The sequence below is a fragment of the Larus michahellis genome, chromosome 1 (assembly GCF_964199755.1).
Source record: "Larus michahellis chromosome 1, bLarMic1.1, whole genome shotgun sequence".
NCBI classification, from domain to species: domain Eukaryota; kingdom Metazoa; phylum Chordata; class Aves; order Charadriiformes; family Laridae; genus Larus; species Larus michahellis.
In genome coordinates, this window is record NC_133896.1 from 184,856,573 (window position 1) to 184,875,098 (window position 18,526).

General features: G+C 39.6%; 1 protein-coding gene across 1 annotated transcript in view; it reads left to right on the top strand.

The window, feature by feature from the left end:
* DIAPH3 (diaphanous related formin 3) overlaps window positions 1–18,526 on the top strand; it is a 244,841-nt gene that overhangs the window by 170,063 nt on the left and 56,252 nt on the right. The window contains exons 26-27 of the mRNA XM_074564575.1: window positions 17,206–17,301; window positions 17,729–17,788. Of these exons, the coding sequence (XP_074420676.1) occupies window positions 17,206–17,301; window positions 17,729–17,788 (156 nt within the window). The remainder of the gene's footprint in view (window positions 1–17,205; window positions 17,302–17,728; window positions 17,789–18,526) is intronic.

Genomic DNA, 18,526 nt, shown 5'->3' on the forward strand with positions numbered 1-18,526 from the left:
ATAAAATCTGTCCTCTAAATACTCTCTGGGATACAAAATGATATTCATCGTGAGATGCTTTGTCAATAAGATTGCTTTGCTTGTTTCTATGAAGCCAGTTCAAACTATCACATACTATCGTTCCTAAGGTAAATAACCAGTGGAAGGGGATCTTTATGTAAATGCCACTTGTCTGCATACTATTAACATTCAGATACATACTTTCTCATGCTGTTCAGATTCTCAGTAGAAAACACACCAATCAATTATTTTGATCTTATCACAGTGTAAAGAATTCTATAACCGTGATAACACCGGCTAAATTTATTGTAATATAATTGAGAACTCCATCATTGTGGCATCTTCATTGTGTCTTACTTTGAATACTATTTAAGTAACAAGCCACTTTCATCAGTGGTTGTTTACAAAGGCTGCCCTTTCTTACGCAGAAGCAGTGAAGTGATGCCTAAATGGTGTCTTAAACATCTGATTTCCAATTGAGAACATTAGTTTGTTTTCAATTGTGTTACTCAGTTTCACTTTCATCATAACTAACTAGTTTTAAATCCATGTTCCAGTTCATTTAGACAGTTATGACCTTATTTACAGTCAATTTTGCAGCATTTATGTTTTCAGAGGTTTTATATTGTTTATCTGGTTTTGGAAGAAAACATGCACGTCTCACAAACTTGCTAAGAGTGTTTTAGGTTTTGGTTCTTCAGACATTTACTACTTTATTACTCTTTGCTAAGTTTTGCAATATGAATATTTTCTTTAGCTCTGGAGTGTTCCGCAAAACAAAAGGACACCATGGATCCCAGCACTAACAGTTTTAAACAATGAAAGTAGTAAATGTAATTAGGCAGTTAAAATACAGATTCCAACAGATAAAATGCTTGCCTTAGAAATAAATTTAAAAATCCCCAAACTACTTATATTAGTAGGTACTGTCAAAGACCCTGTTTTCCCTGCCTAGCTCAAGTTCATAAGGCCTCCATTTTATTAATTTCTTCTCACTGGGAGAGGAGAATCTTAATAGTATTCCTTTCCTCTGAGGGCATTAAAGGACTGCACATGTCGCAGATTATAAAAATCTGCTTATGTTCCATTACAACAGAGGTGAACATCAGTAGTTTCTAACATATGTTGATAATTTGTTGTTTCAAAATATCTGCTGGGCTACTTTCCTGAAAAACACAGGCTTTCGACAATATTTCTAGATTTTGGGCATTTAGGTATATGTTTTGTGCAACTAAATTTACTGTGAAGGGGTCGAAAGATCTGATAATACTATACATGAAAAAATCCTGAGGGTATAATATTACTATCCAGCAACTGTTTTGTGTAAGGGCTCTCTAGGGAGTTTGCCCTTTTGGAATTTCAAGTGCTCTGTTCAGCTTGGTTCTTCCCTGGTGCTTATTATTCTTTCCAGTTGTCCCATGACTGCCTTTGCTTATGCTCAAACTGGACCCTCTTCACCAAGAGGATTCCTGAGGTCACTTTTTCTTATTTAACTTTATTCTTAAGGCTCACTTTTATTATGAGGTCAGTGGGGAATAACTCTGTTCTGTAACTGTGAGGAGCGTAACTTCTTGCTCTTACGGTAAATAACAATGAGCTGAAAGAACTGTGGGACCTTATAGAGTTGCCTACTCAGTACATGCTCATGTTAATACTTAGTGGGCAGTTGACAGTACACTCATAACAAGCTTGGAGAGTAGATCTAATTTTGCTTTATGCCTGTTAAAAAAAAAAAAAAAAAACAGAGATCCTATATACGAGGAATGAGTTGTGACAGACATTGACCACAAATCCACTGGAAAGATGTCACCTGATATGTCACTAAGTATGGAGGTTATTTTTCAGATGCAATTGTATTGTTTTGACAGTAAAGTATAAATCTGGGTAAAGTACTCAGAACAGATGTTTTCCTCGAGAATAATTGTCACATTTGTACTTGAACGTGATACAAAAGATGATAAAATACAGGTATGCTCAATTTAAAAAAAAAATCTAGCCTGAAAAACAACGTGTGATACATCTGCAGAAGCCACAGCAAAAGCTGAGACAGAGCAAAACCTCATCAAGTCTCACATCTTCAGGGAATTAGGTGCTTTTAGTGCAAAAAAAGTAGAACTTATCTGAATGTATATTAATTAAAACCCAACAGCTAATAGTCACAAGTCATGTTCTAACAAGATCTCAAAGGTGCTAAATCTTCTGAAGCATGGAGGTGTAGTTCATGCACTTGTTGGCAACCCTGGGCTCAGAATGCAGCAGCTGCTATTCGTTTGTACTAAGCAGTAGCTCCAAAAGAACAAGAGGTTTAGAGAAACAATTATTTTTCTTTCTGAAAATTTTACTTAGAAGTGGAACCTTTGGAGATAGTAGCTGAAAGACATTTGTGAAACTGAAGTTTACACAAAGCCCCTAAAAAAATAAATAGCAGCTGTATTTGGGAGAGATGGAAATAGTCTAAGAGAACTGTTGAAAAAATTAAGGGTCATTAATGTCTGTAGATAAATATTCTCATAAGACTTGTCATTTATGTTATAGCGGTAAAATTTCTAAACAAATGTGAAGAGAATGCTGCAAACTTAAAATGGCATTACCATGAAAAATAATTTAATCTGTGGAGCCATCTTTGGGATTAAGAGCTCTAACATTTATGCAGATAGTAGGTTTTGATTTGAGTAAGCATTTCCTACTCCAAATACTACCTCGCATCTCCTCCATAAGGAGCAGACATCAGAGTCCTCTTTAAACTCTCACTCCGGCTATGTGTAAATGCTTTTATTCTTTCTGTTTTTTCTGAATCATCAAAAGTTTCTTCTCTCAAGTTGCAGAGGAGGGGAGGAATAAATATCCTTCCCAAAGCATCGGAGGGTATGCTTTATTTTTACTTTCCTTAGTCCAAAGCTGTAAAAGAGCCAAGAACCTCCTCTGTCATTGTTGGAAAGCTAGCAGAAGAGAAGGTCATGTCTCTGACTCTTCCTTCAAACTGAGTCTGCTGCTGCTTCTATTTCTCTGCTGTTCACTATGACGCTTATCTTCACTCGACAATACCTCAGTGGTTGTACAGAAGTACAGTTTTGTTACTGCATACCAAAATATTCTTGCTCTGAAGCTTGCTGACAGAAGTTACTTGATTCCTCTGGCAGCTTTTATCCATTGAAAGCTATTAAATGCAAATACAAAGTCTTTGAATCACAAACTGCTGGAGACCAAGAGACCATTCTAGAAATGTCACTACATATTTATCCTGTCCTTTGTATAGAAGTTTGCTGTTGGCTACAAATGCACAGAGGATGAAGGGGTAGGTGGACCATTGATCTGATCCTCCTGGGTATTCTTCTGCACTTATAGCCACACAAACAAAAAGGGTCTTGCCCACCCAAAGCTGTCTGGTAGCGTTCCTTTGACTAAGCTCAGTCATGTAATCCAGTCGGAACTCTCTCACTCGAAGAGTGAGAAATTATATAACTTTTAAATTCCCTTCAGCCCCAAATCTCTGTAGCACAGCTTTCAGTATGAGTGATCGTTGTGTATATTTTCTGATTTATTGGTTGTTTATAGATTTGAATGGAAATAGTAATGGCTTTCCTTGTGCTCAATGAACTCCTTCGGAAGTACATGGTAACCAAGAGACAAGATGTTCATACACACCCACATGCCTATATTATATTCAGGTACATATATTCTTATAAGAAGCTACATTCAGTTAAGAATGCTACTAGAGTGGTTCTAACTGCTTTCTAATTGAAATTGTGATTAATATGTCTCAATAATAGATGATTATTTTTTCCCCCCTCTGTGAAACAACACTAATGGAAATACTAGGGTTTTGTTAGTCTGAAAAGCAGATTGGTTGCATTCTTGTCAGTGTCATTGGAGTTGGAGCTGTGATGTGTAAAGAAAACAGAAAAATCATTAACAGGAAAACTTGTTGACTGACTGCTTCATATGTAGCTGACGATTCTCACTATTAGCTGTCCTATCAAATCTTAATTTTAGCTGTCCTATCAAATCTTAATTTTAGATAGCAGTGTGTAAGGTTCATCTGTTTTAGTTATGAGTGATTAAATATAAATTACTAAAACTTAGTATTCTGCTTAATTTAGCAGTTTTATTTTTCCACTAAAAGCAGAGTATCCCTAGTTAATAGAAAAAGGTTTATAAGAAGATTGTATCTTTAAACTGGCTTTTTAAAAATATTATTAGGTAATGCAATATGTGATATATTACCAGAATATCCTGTATTGTTGAGCTGGTGAGTGAATGTGTACACAGATAAATCATTTCATTTTCAGACTGTTCAGACTGTTTCATGTTTCAGACTGTTACTGTTTCTGTGCACTTAGTGGAAAGGTAACCTCTTTTTTATTGTAGTTATGTTTAGAGTTTCCATTGGAGATGGACAACCTGTTCTACTGTTTGATCACTCTTAAAACAAAACACACAAAAAACCATCTTACGTTTGAATGCAATTTGCTGGAATTCAGTTTGTGCTTATTGTCTCCTATTCTGTCTCTGGGCTCCTCTGAGATGAGTCCGTAAAGATCAGTCATCTTTACACCCCATGCCATTTATATACATTGATAAGATATCCCTGAGCCTTCTCTTCTCTAGGCTGAACGATTCCAGCGCTCTCCGCATGTCCTTGTGAGAGACATGGTCCAGTCCCTTCGTCATCTTCATGGCCCTTGACTGAGTTTGCTTGGGTATCGTCCTGGTTTAAGTCTGTTTGTGTCTCCCTTGTGCCAGGGAGCCCAGACCTGGACCTAGCACTGCAGACGTGTCTCACCAGTGCTGAGTAGAGGGGAAGGATGACCTCTCTTGACCTGCTGGCAGTGCTTTTATTTCATTGTCTTTGTCATAAAGGCACAATGCTGACTTATGGTCATTATGGTCACCAGAATTCCTTTTTTTTTTTAAAACAAAAACAAAAAAAAAACCAAAAAAAAACCAAAAAAAAAAAATACCATAAAACTGTTCTCCAGCCAGTTGGCTCCCACCTGTGCTGATGTATGGGGTTATGCCTCACCGCATGCAGGTCTCTTCTTAGATTTCATTAAGATTCTTGTCTGCCCATTTCTCCAACTTGTCAAGGTCTGAATGGCAGCAGAACCATTGTTCAGGGTGCACTCTGTCCCATCATCCAGGTCACGAAGGAAGATGTTACAAATATTGGCCCCAGTACCAAGTTCTGGGGTACACCACTTCAAAGGCTTGGCATTCTGTTTATTCTTCTATAAGTCTAATTTACCTCAAGAAAACTTTTGGGGGATCTTTCTCAAAAAATCTTGCTCTGGCAAACTCTTTACTGGGTCTGGAATCAATATAAATGATCCTGGATAATTTCTGCGGAAAGTGAGTTTACAGTGGCCTTTCCTGTTGTCACAGACAGAAGGGGATTTATAGACTCACGATGAACATCAGAAATTTGTACATTTTTATTACAAAGTTCAATACTAAGATGATTTCACTGTCAATCCCATTACTTAAATGGGAAATTATGGTCCAGTTGAGATGCAGAAATAGGTACCTGAAGTATTTTTGTATCTCTGTAGTACCGATCGACCTTTAAAACCACAGTTTACCTTTTGGTTTTTATGGTATGAGTTATCTTAGGGAGCTAAATTGTTGTAGTTGCTAACCTTAATTTCAACAACTGATTTGAAAGGGACACCTGTCTTTCAGAGTTCGCGAAAGATGGATGCTTGGTTTGTGTTTCACTTGTTTGGGCTCTTTGTAACTTGGGGCACGCTTTCATACATGTGCTCAGAGCAAAATCTATCTACTTCTGTATCATAAAAGCACTTTATGACAACTCAGTGATGGAAGAATTTCAGCAAGAGTAAACAAGATGACATGAAACCCACTCTCCTCAGCTAGAAGATTTATTGAATATGGGTGCATCAGTCATTAGGGGAAGTCATACCTTTTTTTAGTACACTTGCCTAGGGCTCTGAAGCGCTAGCAAAGGCTTACTACTTTGTGTTGGGCATCAGTAAGAAATGTAGCTCTTCTGAGTCTGGATGAGACTGTTCGTGTGATTCCTGTGAGGTATATACATGTGTTTTGCTTTCGGGAAGGGCTGGTATGTCTCTTTTGCCTGAAATCACCGCTGAGGAAAGACAAGTGAATAGTGATATTTCTGGCCAAAGTTGGATTTAACACTTTTTAGATCTAAATGGAACTGTCCTTTCAGCCAGTCCATCCGAGGCACGCTTGGCAACTATTTCTGTTTTGCATCTGTACATTGGAAATTTTCTTTTCGTCACTAATGTAACAAGATTACATGGGAGGTGTCCCTGCCTGTGGCAGGGGGGTTGGAACAAGATGATCTTCAAGGTCCCTTCCAACCCAAACCATTCTGTGATTCTATAAGGTTCTTGCAAGAGTTGATGAGGGTCAAAGGAACCCCTGTGTTCTCTACAAGTCACAGCTCTAGTTCTTGCACCATTCCTGAAACTCAAACTGATAGCCATGTATTCCTTCACTCACTAATGAAGATTATCTGATTGGTGCTATGGCTTTTACCAGAAAAAGTTCAAAGCCTCATAGCAACTTCAAGTTAAAGTCTGTATGTGCTGTGCATTTTTTGGACAAAGATACGCTTAACATCCACTCACAATTTCTTTGTAAGATTGTATCTGAATTTCATTGGAGTGAGGAGTCCGGGTTTAGGCAGTCACATTGTTACTTCCCCTCTCTGGACATTAGGATTGCTTTGTATTTTTACATTGAGAATATAAGAGCCTTTAGAAAGTCTCCTGACCTGTTCGTATATCAGGCTGAGAGGTCTAGAAGTTGTTCTGTGTCAGTACTATGAATACTTCACATAATCTCACTGCCTGAGACTCTGAGACTGAAAAGACAGAACGACTTCCAAAACGTTGGAGCTCACTCTTGCATTGATGGCTTAAATTATCTTCCTCTCTGTGCTCTGCTGTTCTGCTCACTGGAGCAGAAGTCATTCAACATTATACTATTGCTAAAGCTTTCCTCTTTCAACGTTGTTTGGAGAATGGTCCTTCAGTTTTTACTCAGATGGAGACCTTCAGTCAGTCAAGCATCTTTGGAGGCTGTACTGTTCACAATCAGTCATTATACAAACAGACATACAGGACTTTTTATTTATTTATTACATTTATTTATTAAATTAAAAGATGTATCTTGAAAGTAAAGATACAACATTAACAAAATTAAAAGATGCATTTTTTTTTCTTCTTCACCTTGTGTGAATAGTCTGGAAAAATCTCTGCTGTCATTGTCCTAAGCGTGGTATTCACTTGCCCCAGAAATTTTTGTACATTAAGGCACAAGACATGGTGTAGCTAAATGTGGAAGAAGGCTGTGAAGGGATTACATTTCACTTGATCAAAAACTGGGTACTGTATATCTGACCTGAATTATACGCTGAGCTGAAGGGAAAAAAGCAATTTGTATCCTAGTCAAACAAGAATAAAAGAAGTGTTCATTCTGGTAATTACTGAATTGTGAGATCAGGACTTAATTATTCAGACAAGAAAAACAAATCCAATAGCTTCAGCACTCCAAGGGTTTTTTTTTAATTGTATAAAAGCTTGAGTGCTGCCATGGAGTTACTTCGAACATGATATAAAGATAATTAAAGTCTTCGCTAATTCAGATAACTTGATAAGTAGCCCTTGAGTTTTTGCACCCTTTTCTTTCTGTTACAGCTATGAAATATTAAGGTCTGTTTTTAATTTATACATTTGTTCAAAGGGTGCAGTTTTAATTTCAGATGAGGCTTAGTATTCAGCGGTTGGCTCTAGGAGCTGATCCTTTCTGTTACTTGCAGTGTAACAAAAAGCTGTATGTAATTGCAATGTCACAAATAGATCCCAGTGGAAAATGACAGTCAAAGTCCCTGTAGATAAATCTCTTAAGTGTACAGACTGATTAGGCAACATCAACAGAAACCATGCTAAAGAATTCTTGGTTTGCTTTTTCTGAAGCTCCTTAGTCTTGCCTTCATAAAAACAAAACAAAACAACATCAAAAAAACCCCAAACAAACAAAAAAACCAACCAAAAACAAAACCAGATTTTTTTGAAAAGAGTAGCTGAAGCTTTGATTCCTTGAAAGAGGAAATGGACATATTTTTATTTTTTTTTTTCTGGTAAAGTGAACTTCTGGAGTCTGGTGTTGAGTGTGGTGTTTTAGTTTATATTGGACTGATGCAGGGGAACTGTAAAAATGAATCATTTTTCATCAAAAGTAGTCTTGTTGTACCACTCATTTTAATACCATATTGCTAATGATATTTGTGATTCTGTCATGTCAGTGGACTACTGCTCTTGGAATTATGGTATATATCATGTGTTCTTTAATAAGTACATAAAATGCAGGAGTCATTACTAACTGCAGTATCTGTTTCTATCATCATAAGACATATTAAAGTTGTACTGTGAAGCTTATGATACTCAGGGCACGAAAGAAGAAGGGTTTCTAATATTCTTAACATTTTTAAAGACGTAATTAATGAAATTAGGTAGTTTATATCTGACTTGGCACTGAAATGTCAAGGGCAAAACTTACCAGCTATTTTGGCAAGTTTACTTCTGCTTTAGATGGTATTTAAAAGAGAGCTGTATGAGTTTTAAATACTTTTTAATATCATACCTAATTAAATTTCCTATTCTGCTGTTGAAGGAAAAGAGATCATTTAGATCATAAAAAGGTATATTTCTCCAAGGAATTATTGTGGGCTATGTACCTATCTGCAAACCAACTGGAATTACTACTTCTAGGATGTCAAAAGATTGATACACTTGACTAATTAGGAAGCCAGTTGGGACTGGTGACAGCACTCTGCAGCAGCTTGTGAAAGCTGATTTAAAGGTCCCATAGGAAGCGTTAATATTGAACAATATTTGCGACTGTTATACTATCACTGTAGCAATGTTGTATGCAGTTCTCCCTGGGCAATTTAAAAGATTTCTAAAATACTGCGTGGTACACTTCCATTTTTTAAACCTTCCATCATAGAGACTTGGACAATATATAGATAGGGTGGATACTAATATCTGTGTAGCTTCATAGAAGGTACCACAGTCAGCTGTTGGCGTAGGCATCAAAAAACAGAATTTGGATCCTACCTTAAGGTGTAGAAGTTTGAAAAACAGGCTTTGTAGCATATTTCTGCATACATAGATTGTAACTATGAATGTTTTTGTTTGCAGTGGTTAACTTTTTTCAATACATCCTTGCACACAGGAAAGCTGCTAGAGGAGATTTTTAATTCAAGTTTCTATATACTCTTATTTATTCTTCTGTTAACTGTTTTGCATATCAATGGAAGCACTAATCTATAATCCAGTTTGTGACTACAGTGTATTTCAGATAAGTATGAAAAACAGATAGTACCCATAAATGTGCTACAGCTATGCTACAAAAAGCTGTGGTTTTGCAGTATTTCTGTGCCATTATTTAAAATCTTTTTTTATTTATTTGATGGGACTTTTTATAGTATAGCAGATTATGCACCAAGAATTTTTCTGCTGAAAACTATTAAGTTTTTGAAATAACTATGAAAGCTATAATAGTCTTGGATAGGCTTAAAAGGAAAGATTGTGATTAATGTGATTAAAAGGAAAGGGTTGTGATTAATGGAGCTGGGTGGAGTTGGAGGCCTATAACCAGTGGCGTCCCCCAGGCGTCAATACTTGGACCAGTATTGTTTAACATATTCATCAATGACCTGGACAAGGGGACAGAGTGTATGCTCAGCAAGTTCACTGATGATACCAAACTGAGTGGGGTGGCTGACACCCCAGAGGGCCGTGCTGCCATCCAGCATGACCTAGACAGGCTGGAGAGCTGGGCAGAGAAGAACCTAATGAGGTTCAACAAAAGCAAGTGTAGGGTCCTGCACCTGGGGAGGAAGAATGTCAGGCACCAGTATAGGTTAGGGGTGGACCTGCTGGAAAGCAGCTCTGGAGAAAAGGATCTGGGGATCTTGGTAGACAGTAAGTTATCCATGAGCCAACAATGTGCCCTTGTCGCCAAGAAGGCCAACGAATTCTGGGCTGCATAGGGAAGAGTGTGGCCAGAAGGTCAAGGGAGGTCATTCTCCCCCTCTACTCTGCACTGGTGAGGCCACAACTGGAATACTGTGTCCAGTTCTGGGCTCCCCAGTTCAAGAGAGATAGGGAACTGCTGGAGAGAGTCCAGCGTAGGGCAACAAAGACGACTGAGGGACTGGAGCACCTCCCTTATGAGGAAAGGCTGAGAGAGCTGGGACTCTTTAGCCTGGAGAAGAGAAGGCTGAGGGGAGACCTTATTTACGTTTACAAGTATCTAAAGGGTGGGTTTAAGGAGGATGGAGCCAGACTCTTTTCAGTGGTTCCCAGTAACAGGACGAGATGTAATGGGCACAAGCTGGAACATAGGAAGTTCCATTCAAATATGAGAAAAAACTTCTTTACGGTGAGGGTGACAGAGCACTGGAACAGGCTGCCCAGGGAGGTTGTGGAGTCCCCTTCTCTGGAGACTTTCAAGACCTGCCTGGATGCAGTCCTGAGGAACGTGCTCTAGGCAATCCTGCTTTAGCAGGGGAGTTGGACTAGATGATCTCCAGAGGTCCCTTCCAACTCTGAAAAATTCCATGATTCTGTGAAAATTACGTGATTTCGTGAAAGAGATGACATGCTGAAATAGGATTGAAATTTTTCTTCTGTTATTTCTACTTCCTAAAACAAAGCTTATGAACTCTTTTCCATAAATATTTATGGTATCATTTTGGGTACTGTGATATTCAATCTTTTTTGCATTACTGTTACTCAAAATGCTTATAATAACATTGATGTACCTTTATGTAACTAATGGCTTGGCCTCAAAATTTCCTCAAGCATTACTTTGGTTTGAAACTATTCACCGAGTGTTTTCATTCCAGACATTAGTATTTTAGAGAATTTAATGACATTAGATGGAGAAAGGAAAGTAAAAAACAAAACAAAACCCACCACCACAAAACCCGAAAACCGAGGAAGCTAAATACATAATCTGAGTAGTTTTTGTAAGGTATGTTCCAAGCCATATTAATACCTTTGATAGTCCATTAGTCATAAGAAAGCAAACTTCAGCATAATAAAACATGTTATACCAAATGCAAAGCAAGAGAAAAATCTGTGTTTCAATCTTCATGTTTATTCTATATCCGCCATCTATTTTACAGAAAAGAAATGCACTTAAATTTTATGAAAACTTATAAAATATTTGCTAATTTTCCATTATTTCTTTTTGTGTATGCCTCTTTGGTGTAAGGTTGCTAAGTTAACCACTTTGGTAATACAGAGTATAGAGAAAAGAGAACTAAGTGTTACACTTCATTGGGTGAAAATCTGGCTAGATGGCTAAAGAGCTGTGGTGAATGGAGTTAAATCCAGTTGGTGTCTGGTCACCAGTGGTGTTCCCCAGGACTCAGTATTTGGGCCATTTCTGTTTAATATCTTTATCAATGATCTGGATGAGGGAATCGAGTACACCCTCAGTAAGTTTGCAGATGACACCAAGTTGGGTGGGAGGGTTGACCTGCCTGGGGGTAGGAAGGCTCTGCAGAGGGATCTGGACAGGCTGGATCGATGGGCCAAGGCCAATTGTATGAGGTTCAACAAGGCCAAGTGCTGGGTCCTGCATTTGGGTGACAACAACCCCAAGCAACGCTACAGGCTTGGGGAGTAGCGGCTGGAAAGCTGCCTGGCAGAAAAGGACCTGGGGGTGTTTGCCAACATCCGTCTGAATATGAGCCAGCAGTGTGCCCAGGTGACCAAGAAGGCGAACAGCATCCTGGCCTGTATCAGAAACAGTGTGGAGAGTAGGACTAGGGGAGTGATTGCCTCCCTGTACTTGGCACTGGTGAGGCCCCACCTTGAGTACTGTGTCCAGTTTTGGGTCCCTCACCACAAGAAAGACATTGGGGTGCTGAAGCGGGTGAGAAGGGCAATGAAGCTGGTGAGGCATCTGGAGAGCAAGTCTTACAAGGAGCAGCTGAGGGAGCTGGGATTGTTTAGCCTGGAGAAAAAGAGGTTGAGGGGAGACCTTATTGATCTCTACAACTACCTGAAAGGAGGTTGTAGTGAGGTGGGGGTCGGTCTCTTCTCCCAAGTAACCATTGATGAGAGAAAAGGGCCTCAAGTTATGCCAGGGGAGATTTGGATTAGATATGAGGAAAATTTTTTATACTGAAAGGGTTATCAAGCATTGGAACAGGCTGCCCAGGGAAGTGGTGGAATCAACATCCCTTGAGGTATTTAAAAGATGTGTAGGTGTGGTGCTTAGTCCCTAATGGTTTAATGGTGGACTTAGCAGTGCAAGGTTTACAGTTGAACTGGGTGATCTTAAGAGTCTTTTCCAACCTAAACAATTTTATGATTCTAAGGGTGTTCTCAGATTACAGTTTTGTTCTTTTAAGGACCAGCATCTTGGGAGAGCAGTAAATCAAATGGTATGGGGAAGGAAGATGTTTATCCTTAGAGGATATTTTTAATAAATTCAAAAAATTAAATCAAAATCACTTTCTAAACAGAAATATATGTGTAGAATTAGCAGAAACTAAGGAATGAGTAAAAATGCAAGTAAAAGGAACAGAAGTACTAAGTAAGTGCAATTTGTAATAAAATAGCACAAAACCAGTTTTTAAAGTAAAATATTTTGGTCCTTCTGTAAATAATAAAGAATAGAGAAAATGACAAAAATGTTTATGAAAATCTAATTTGAAGTTGAGTTAATGTTAGGGAACATGCTGAAATGCTTATACACCAATGAACTGCTTATACACCAATACACACAGCATGGGGAATAAGCAGGAAGAGCTGGAGATCTATGTGCGGTCACAGGGCCACGATCTCATTGCAATTACTGAGACGTGGTGGGACAGCTCACATGACTGGAATGCTGTCACGGATGGCTATGTCCTTTCCAGGAAAGACAGGCCAGTGAGGCGTGGTGGTCGAGTTGCACTCTATGTGAGAGAGCAACTGGAATGCATCGAACTCCCACTTGGGGCGGATGAAGAGAGGGTCGAGAGCTTATGGGTAGAGGATTAAGGGGCAGGCAAGTATGAGGGACACTGTTGTGGGTGTTTATTACAGGCCACCTGATCAGGATGGGGAAGCTGATGAGGCTTTCTACAGACAGCTGAAGGTAGCCTGGCAATCGCAGGCCTTGGTTCACATGGGGGACTTCAATCACCCCGATATCTGCTGGGAAGACCACACAGCCAGGCACGCACAGTCCAGGAGGCTCCTGTAGTGTACTGATGATAACTTTTTGACACAGGTGGTACAGGAGCCAACAAGGAGAGGAGCACTCCTGGACCTTGTACTGACAAACGCAGAGGGACTGGTGGAGGACATTAAGGTTGGGGGCACCCTAGGTTGTAGTGATCATGGAATGATAGAGTTCAGGATCATGGGTACTACGCACAAAACAACAAGAAGTAAAATTACAACCTTGAATTTCAGGAGGGCTAACTTCGACCTCTTCAAGAAACTGCTTGGAGAGATCCCGTGGGCTAGGGCTCTGGAGGGCAGGGGGGCTCAAGAGAGGTGGTTGGTATTCAAAGACCACTTCCTCCAAGCTCAGGATCGGTGCATCCCTAAGAGAAAGAAATCGGCTAAGGGACGCAGGAGACCTGCATGGTTGAGCAGGGAGCTTCTGAAAAAGCTCAAGTGGAAGAAGGAAGTCTACAATAAGTGGAAGAAGGGACTGACCCCTTGGGAGGATTACAAGAATGCTGCCAGATCGTGCAGGGATGAAACAAGGAAAGCCGAGGCCGCCTTGGCATTAAACCTGGCTAGGGATGTCAAGCTCAGCAGGACGGGCTTCTACAAGTATACTGGAAGCAAAAGGAAGACCAGAGAAGTTGTGGGCCCACTGTTGAATGAGACAGGAGTCATGGTGACGGAGGATGCGGAGAAGGTGGAGTTACTGAATGCCTTCTTTGCTTCGGTCTTTACTGGTCGGACCAACCCTCAGGAGTCCCAGGCATTGGGGGAAGTAACAGGGAAAGAGGAAGACTTCCCTTGGGTTAAGGAGGATTGAGTCAGGGATCAATTAAGTCAATTAGATGTTCACAAGTCCATGGGCCCCGATGGGATGCACCTGAGAGTGCTGAAGGAGCTGGTGGAAGTCATTGCTGGGCTGCTCTCCATCATCTTTGAAAGGTCCTGGAGAACAGGCGAGGTGCCTGAGGGCTGGAGGAAAGCCAATGTCACTCCAGTGTTCAAAAAAGGCAAGAAAGAGGAGCCAGGGAACTACAGGCCGGTCAGCCCCACCTCCATCCCTGGAAAGATGATGGAACAGCTCGTTCTGGGCGTCATCTCAAGGCATGTGGAGGAAAAGAAAGCTATCAGAAGTATTCAACATGGATTCACCAAGGGGAAATCATGTCTGACTAATCTGATAGCCTTCTATGATGGCATGACTGGATGGAGAGATGAGGGGAGGGCAGTGGATGTTGTCTGCCTTGACTGCAGCAAGGCATTCGACACCGTGTCCCACAGCATATTCATAGGGAAGTTTAGGAAGAGTGGGCTTGATGAATGGACAGTAAGGTGGATAGATAACTGGTTGAAAGACAGAGCTCAGAGGGTAGTGATTAGGGGCACAGAGTGTAGTTGGAGGTCAGTGACGAGTGGTGTTCCCCAGGGGTCAGTTCTGGGTCCAGTCCTCTTCAATATATTCATCAATGACCTGGATGGGGGGATAGAGTGCACCCTCAGCAAGTTTGCTGATGACGCAAAGCTGGGAGGGGTGGCTGACACACCAGAAGGCTGTACTGCCATACAGAAAACCTGGACAGGCTGGAGAATTGGGCAAAGAGGAACCTTATGAAGTTCAACAAGGGCAAGTGTAGGGTGCTGCACCTAGGGAGGAATAACCCCATGCATCAGTACAGGTTGGGGGCTGACCTGCTGGAGAGCAGCTCTGTGGAAAGAGACCTGGGAGTCCTGGTGGACAACAGGATAACCATGAGCCAGCAATGTGTCCTTGTGACCAAGAAGGCCAATGGCATCCTGGGGTCCGTCAAGAAGAGTGTGGCCAGCAGGTCAAGGGAGGTCATCCTCCCCCTCTACTCTGCCTTGGTGAGGCCACACCTGGAGTACTGTATCCAGTTCTGGGCTCCCCGGCTTAAGAAGGACAGGGAAGTGCTGGAAAGGGTACAGCAAAGGGCTACCAAGATGATTAGGGGACTCGAACACCTCTGTTATGAAGAAAGACTGAGGGATTTGGGTCTCTTCAGTCTGGAAGAAAGACGGCTGAGGGGGGATCTTACAAACACTTTTAAATACTTAAAGGGTGGGTGTCAGGAGGATGAGGCGATCTTTTTTCAGTGGTGCCCGGGGACAGGACAAGAGGTAATGGGCACAAACTTGAGCATAGGAAGTTCCACATAAACATGAGGAGGATCTTCTTTCCTTTGAGGGTGGCAGAGCACTGGAACAGGCTGCCCAGAGAAGTGGTGGAGTCTCCGTCTCTGGAGACATTCAAAACCCACCTGGACGCATTCCTGTGCAGCCTGCTCTAGGTGACCCTGCTCTGGCAGGGGGATTGGACTAGATGATCTCCAGAGGTCCCTTCCAACCCTATGATTCTATGAACATCTGTTGTGAGCTTTACATATGTTTATAGGTGTATTTCTATAGAATTTTTTAATATATAGGCTCTTGCTATTTTATGAGGAGATTACCACTATGTGACTTTAAGTCATATTTGAAGGACATTTTTCTTTAATTTGTGAACATTGAAGCTCTAATTTTGAGATAATAAATTATTAATTATTTTTTTTGAATAATGATTTGCATATTTCGTTTCCTAAAATCTTGTACCTCTTTTTGTTATGCTTTCCTCTTCTGCTTTTAAATGATATGGAATCTTAGGGTTCTCAGAAGCTAAATTAGATTCAACTCTTGACTTAGCGGTAGAATAATGAAAGTAAAAATGTTGTTTCTAGAACGTCATATTCATGATTTAGCCCATGCTGGTTTGACGGCTTTGAGCTTTTTTTGTCTGACTTATTTTTGTTGCCCTTGAAACCACTTGCCTTAGAAAGATGCTGGAATTCTTTAAAGCTTATTGAAAGATGAAGTTTCTTTAAAGGCGGGAAACAAATATAAATAGTGTTGGAAAGCAACATTTTCTATAATAATTTTCCCCCATATTCAGGTCTGGAAGGTTACCTTGCCTCCGTACTTGCAGTCCAGCACCTTCAGAATTCCTTAAATTAGTAGCATGGCATCTCATTCTCCCTGTCAGGTAGATTAGAACCTGATTTGAATATTCACTTTTTGCAATAACTTCAGAATCATGTGTTGTGTCTGACTGTATCCAAGGTGTGTGTTGATCTAGGGAGTTTTGCCCAGTGAGGCATAATGAGATTTTTATGATGTAATTCTTTATTCCTCTGTGGTGATTTTTTGTCATACAATAAATCCCCAGAGTTGTGTTCTTTGTCCTCTCGGGCGTAGGCACAAGGGGTTAACCAGGTTCAAAAATCTAACATTTTCTGATGTGTTTATTTGAGGAAATAAAAATAGGGCATTTAATGCTTGCATTTAATTATAATCTCATAGTAACTTTCATAATTCTTTCAGGGGATATTATACATACATGTGTAATACGATGAGTAGAATTTTCCTGAACTGCATCAATTATTTAATATTGGCCAGAGGTTATTAAATATGAAGGGAAAATGGCTTTTGATTAAAGCTACCTATGGATATCACTCTCTATCCTATCCAGTCCAATATTGTGCACTCAGCTTCCTGCTGAGAAACAATTTCAACTTTTTATAACAATAACTGAAATGATCTCTTGTCTAATATAGCAAATCATTTAAGGGACAGCTCTTGAAAGATGACATGAAACATTATTTGCAGTTGCAAAAGGGTACTGAAATGAAAATATGAGTGAAATGACATTTCATTTAAAACTATGCTTGACTCTTAGTATAGAGAAAGAGGAATGTGAAATGAATGGAATAAAATTTGGCCTAGTTCAATGTATAGAAGACCAAATCTGTTGTGATTAATTGCAGGAGAACAAACTGTGAATGTTAAAACCCTGGTCTAAATCGGAAATAAATAGTTTTAATAATACCATTAATAACTTTTATTATTGTTGTTTATTGTTGTTATTATTTATGCTTTGATATTGCTATGGTAACCTAGAAGGTTCCTTCTCTCTCCTTTACAGAAGGTGAGGAGACTGGAGTGATGGATAGCCTGTTGGAGGCCTTGCAGTCAGGTGCAGCTTTTCGGGACCGAAGGAAAAGGACACCAAGGCCTAAAGGTGAATATTCTATTTTACATTTTATTTTCCAGAGAAAGTTAAAAGCATAATGGGTCCAATGCTCTAGAACATAAATGCTGTCGGGTTTAATTCTTTCTTGCAGTGGCAGTTTTCAGGGATGTTAAAGCTGTTTTACTGATGTCAGTAGTACGTTGGAGATTAATTTACTGAACTTAGCATAGCCTGATTATTATGAAAAGACTCTTCGATGCAGCCATGTGTACTTTAACTTTTTAGGGCTTATAGTCGAATGCGGGAAGTAAAAGTGATCTTGCCCCATAAGAGAATCAAATCATTTTACTGCTATATAACTGTCAGTTTACTCTTAGAAATATCTAACTTCTAAATAATTCTGCTTAGTAATGTTAAAATACTCCAGTAATTTTCAGATATGTGTTTTATTTCCATTGTTTCCTTGCTTTTGCAGACATACCACAAAATCTGAGTCCAGCCACACAGCGGCCTGTGCTGAAAGCTTGTAACCATGGTAATGAAACATATTCATGAATTGCATGCTCTTCTTAGCTTATGTAGTTGATCTGTGCTTTCAAAAGACTGCTGTGATTTTTTTCCAGTTTTCTACATTAGTGGAATACTGAAACTGTATTAAACCTGCTTTTTAAGATTCACCTGAATATTACATCCTGGAACTCTACTTATTGATTACTTTGCAAAGCACTTCTTTCTTTTGTGGGGTTTTTATTCATTTAAAATTTGGCTATGGTTTCAAATGTAGTACCTTTATAATCCTTAAGAACAATTATGCAGGGATTTTTTAATGGATTATGAAACTATAATAGAAAGCGGAGGTTGTGTAACATTTTAAATGTTACTACACATTTATGATACCAAATCAGTGAACTTGGTGGATTCATTCTGTTTTTCTTTATTTTGTTTTTCTTGATACTATAGCTGGAATGGTTTAAGCTATCATTTACCAGTATAAATCAAAAGTGATGTTGTATCGGCAAAGTTATAGTGAATTAATCGGTTACTTCATGGCACAATATTTCTCCAAATTTTAAGCATGAGTCTTATTCATATGTTTATTCATAAACTCCTCAACTATCTCACCATAATCAGTAGGACTCGCTCGTATGTGAGAAGTTACAGTGGGGGCATGGGTGCTTTTTAGCTTTGTTTGTTAGTCAATCTATAGAATATTATTATATTAGCTGTGTTTTAATTAAGCTTGAGAAGTCCAGAGTGACTGTTTTCAGTGGCT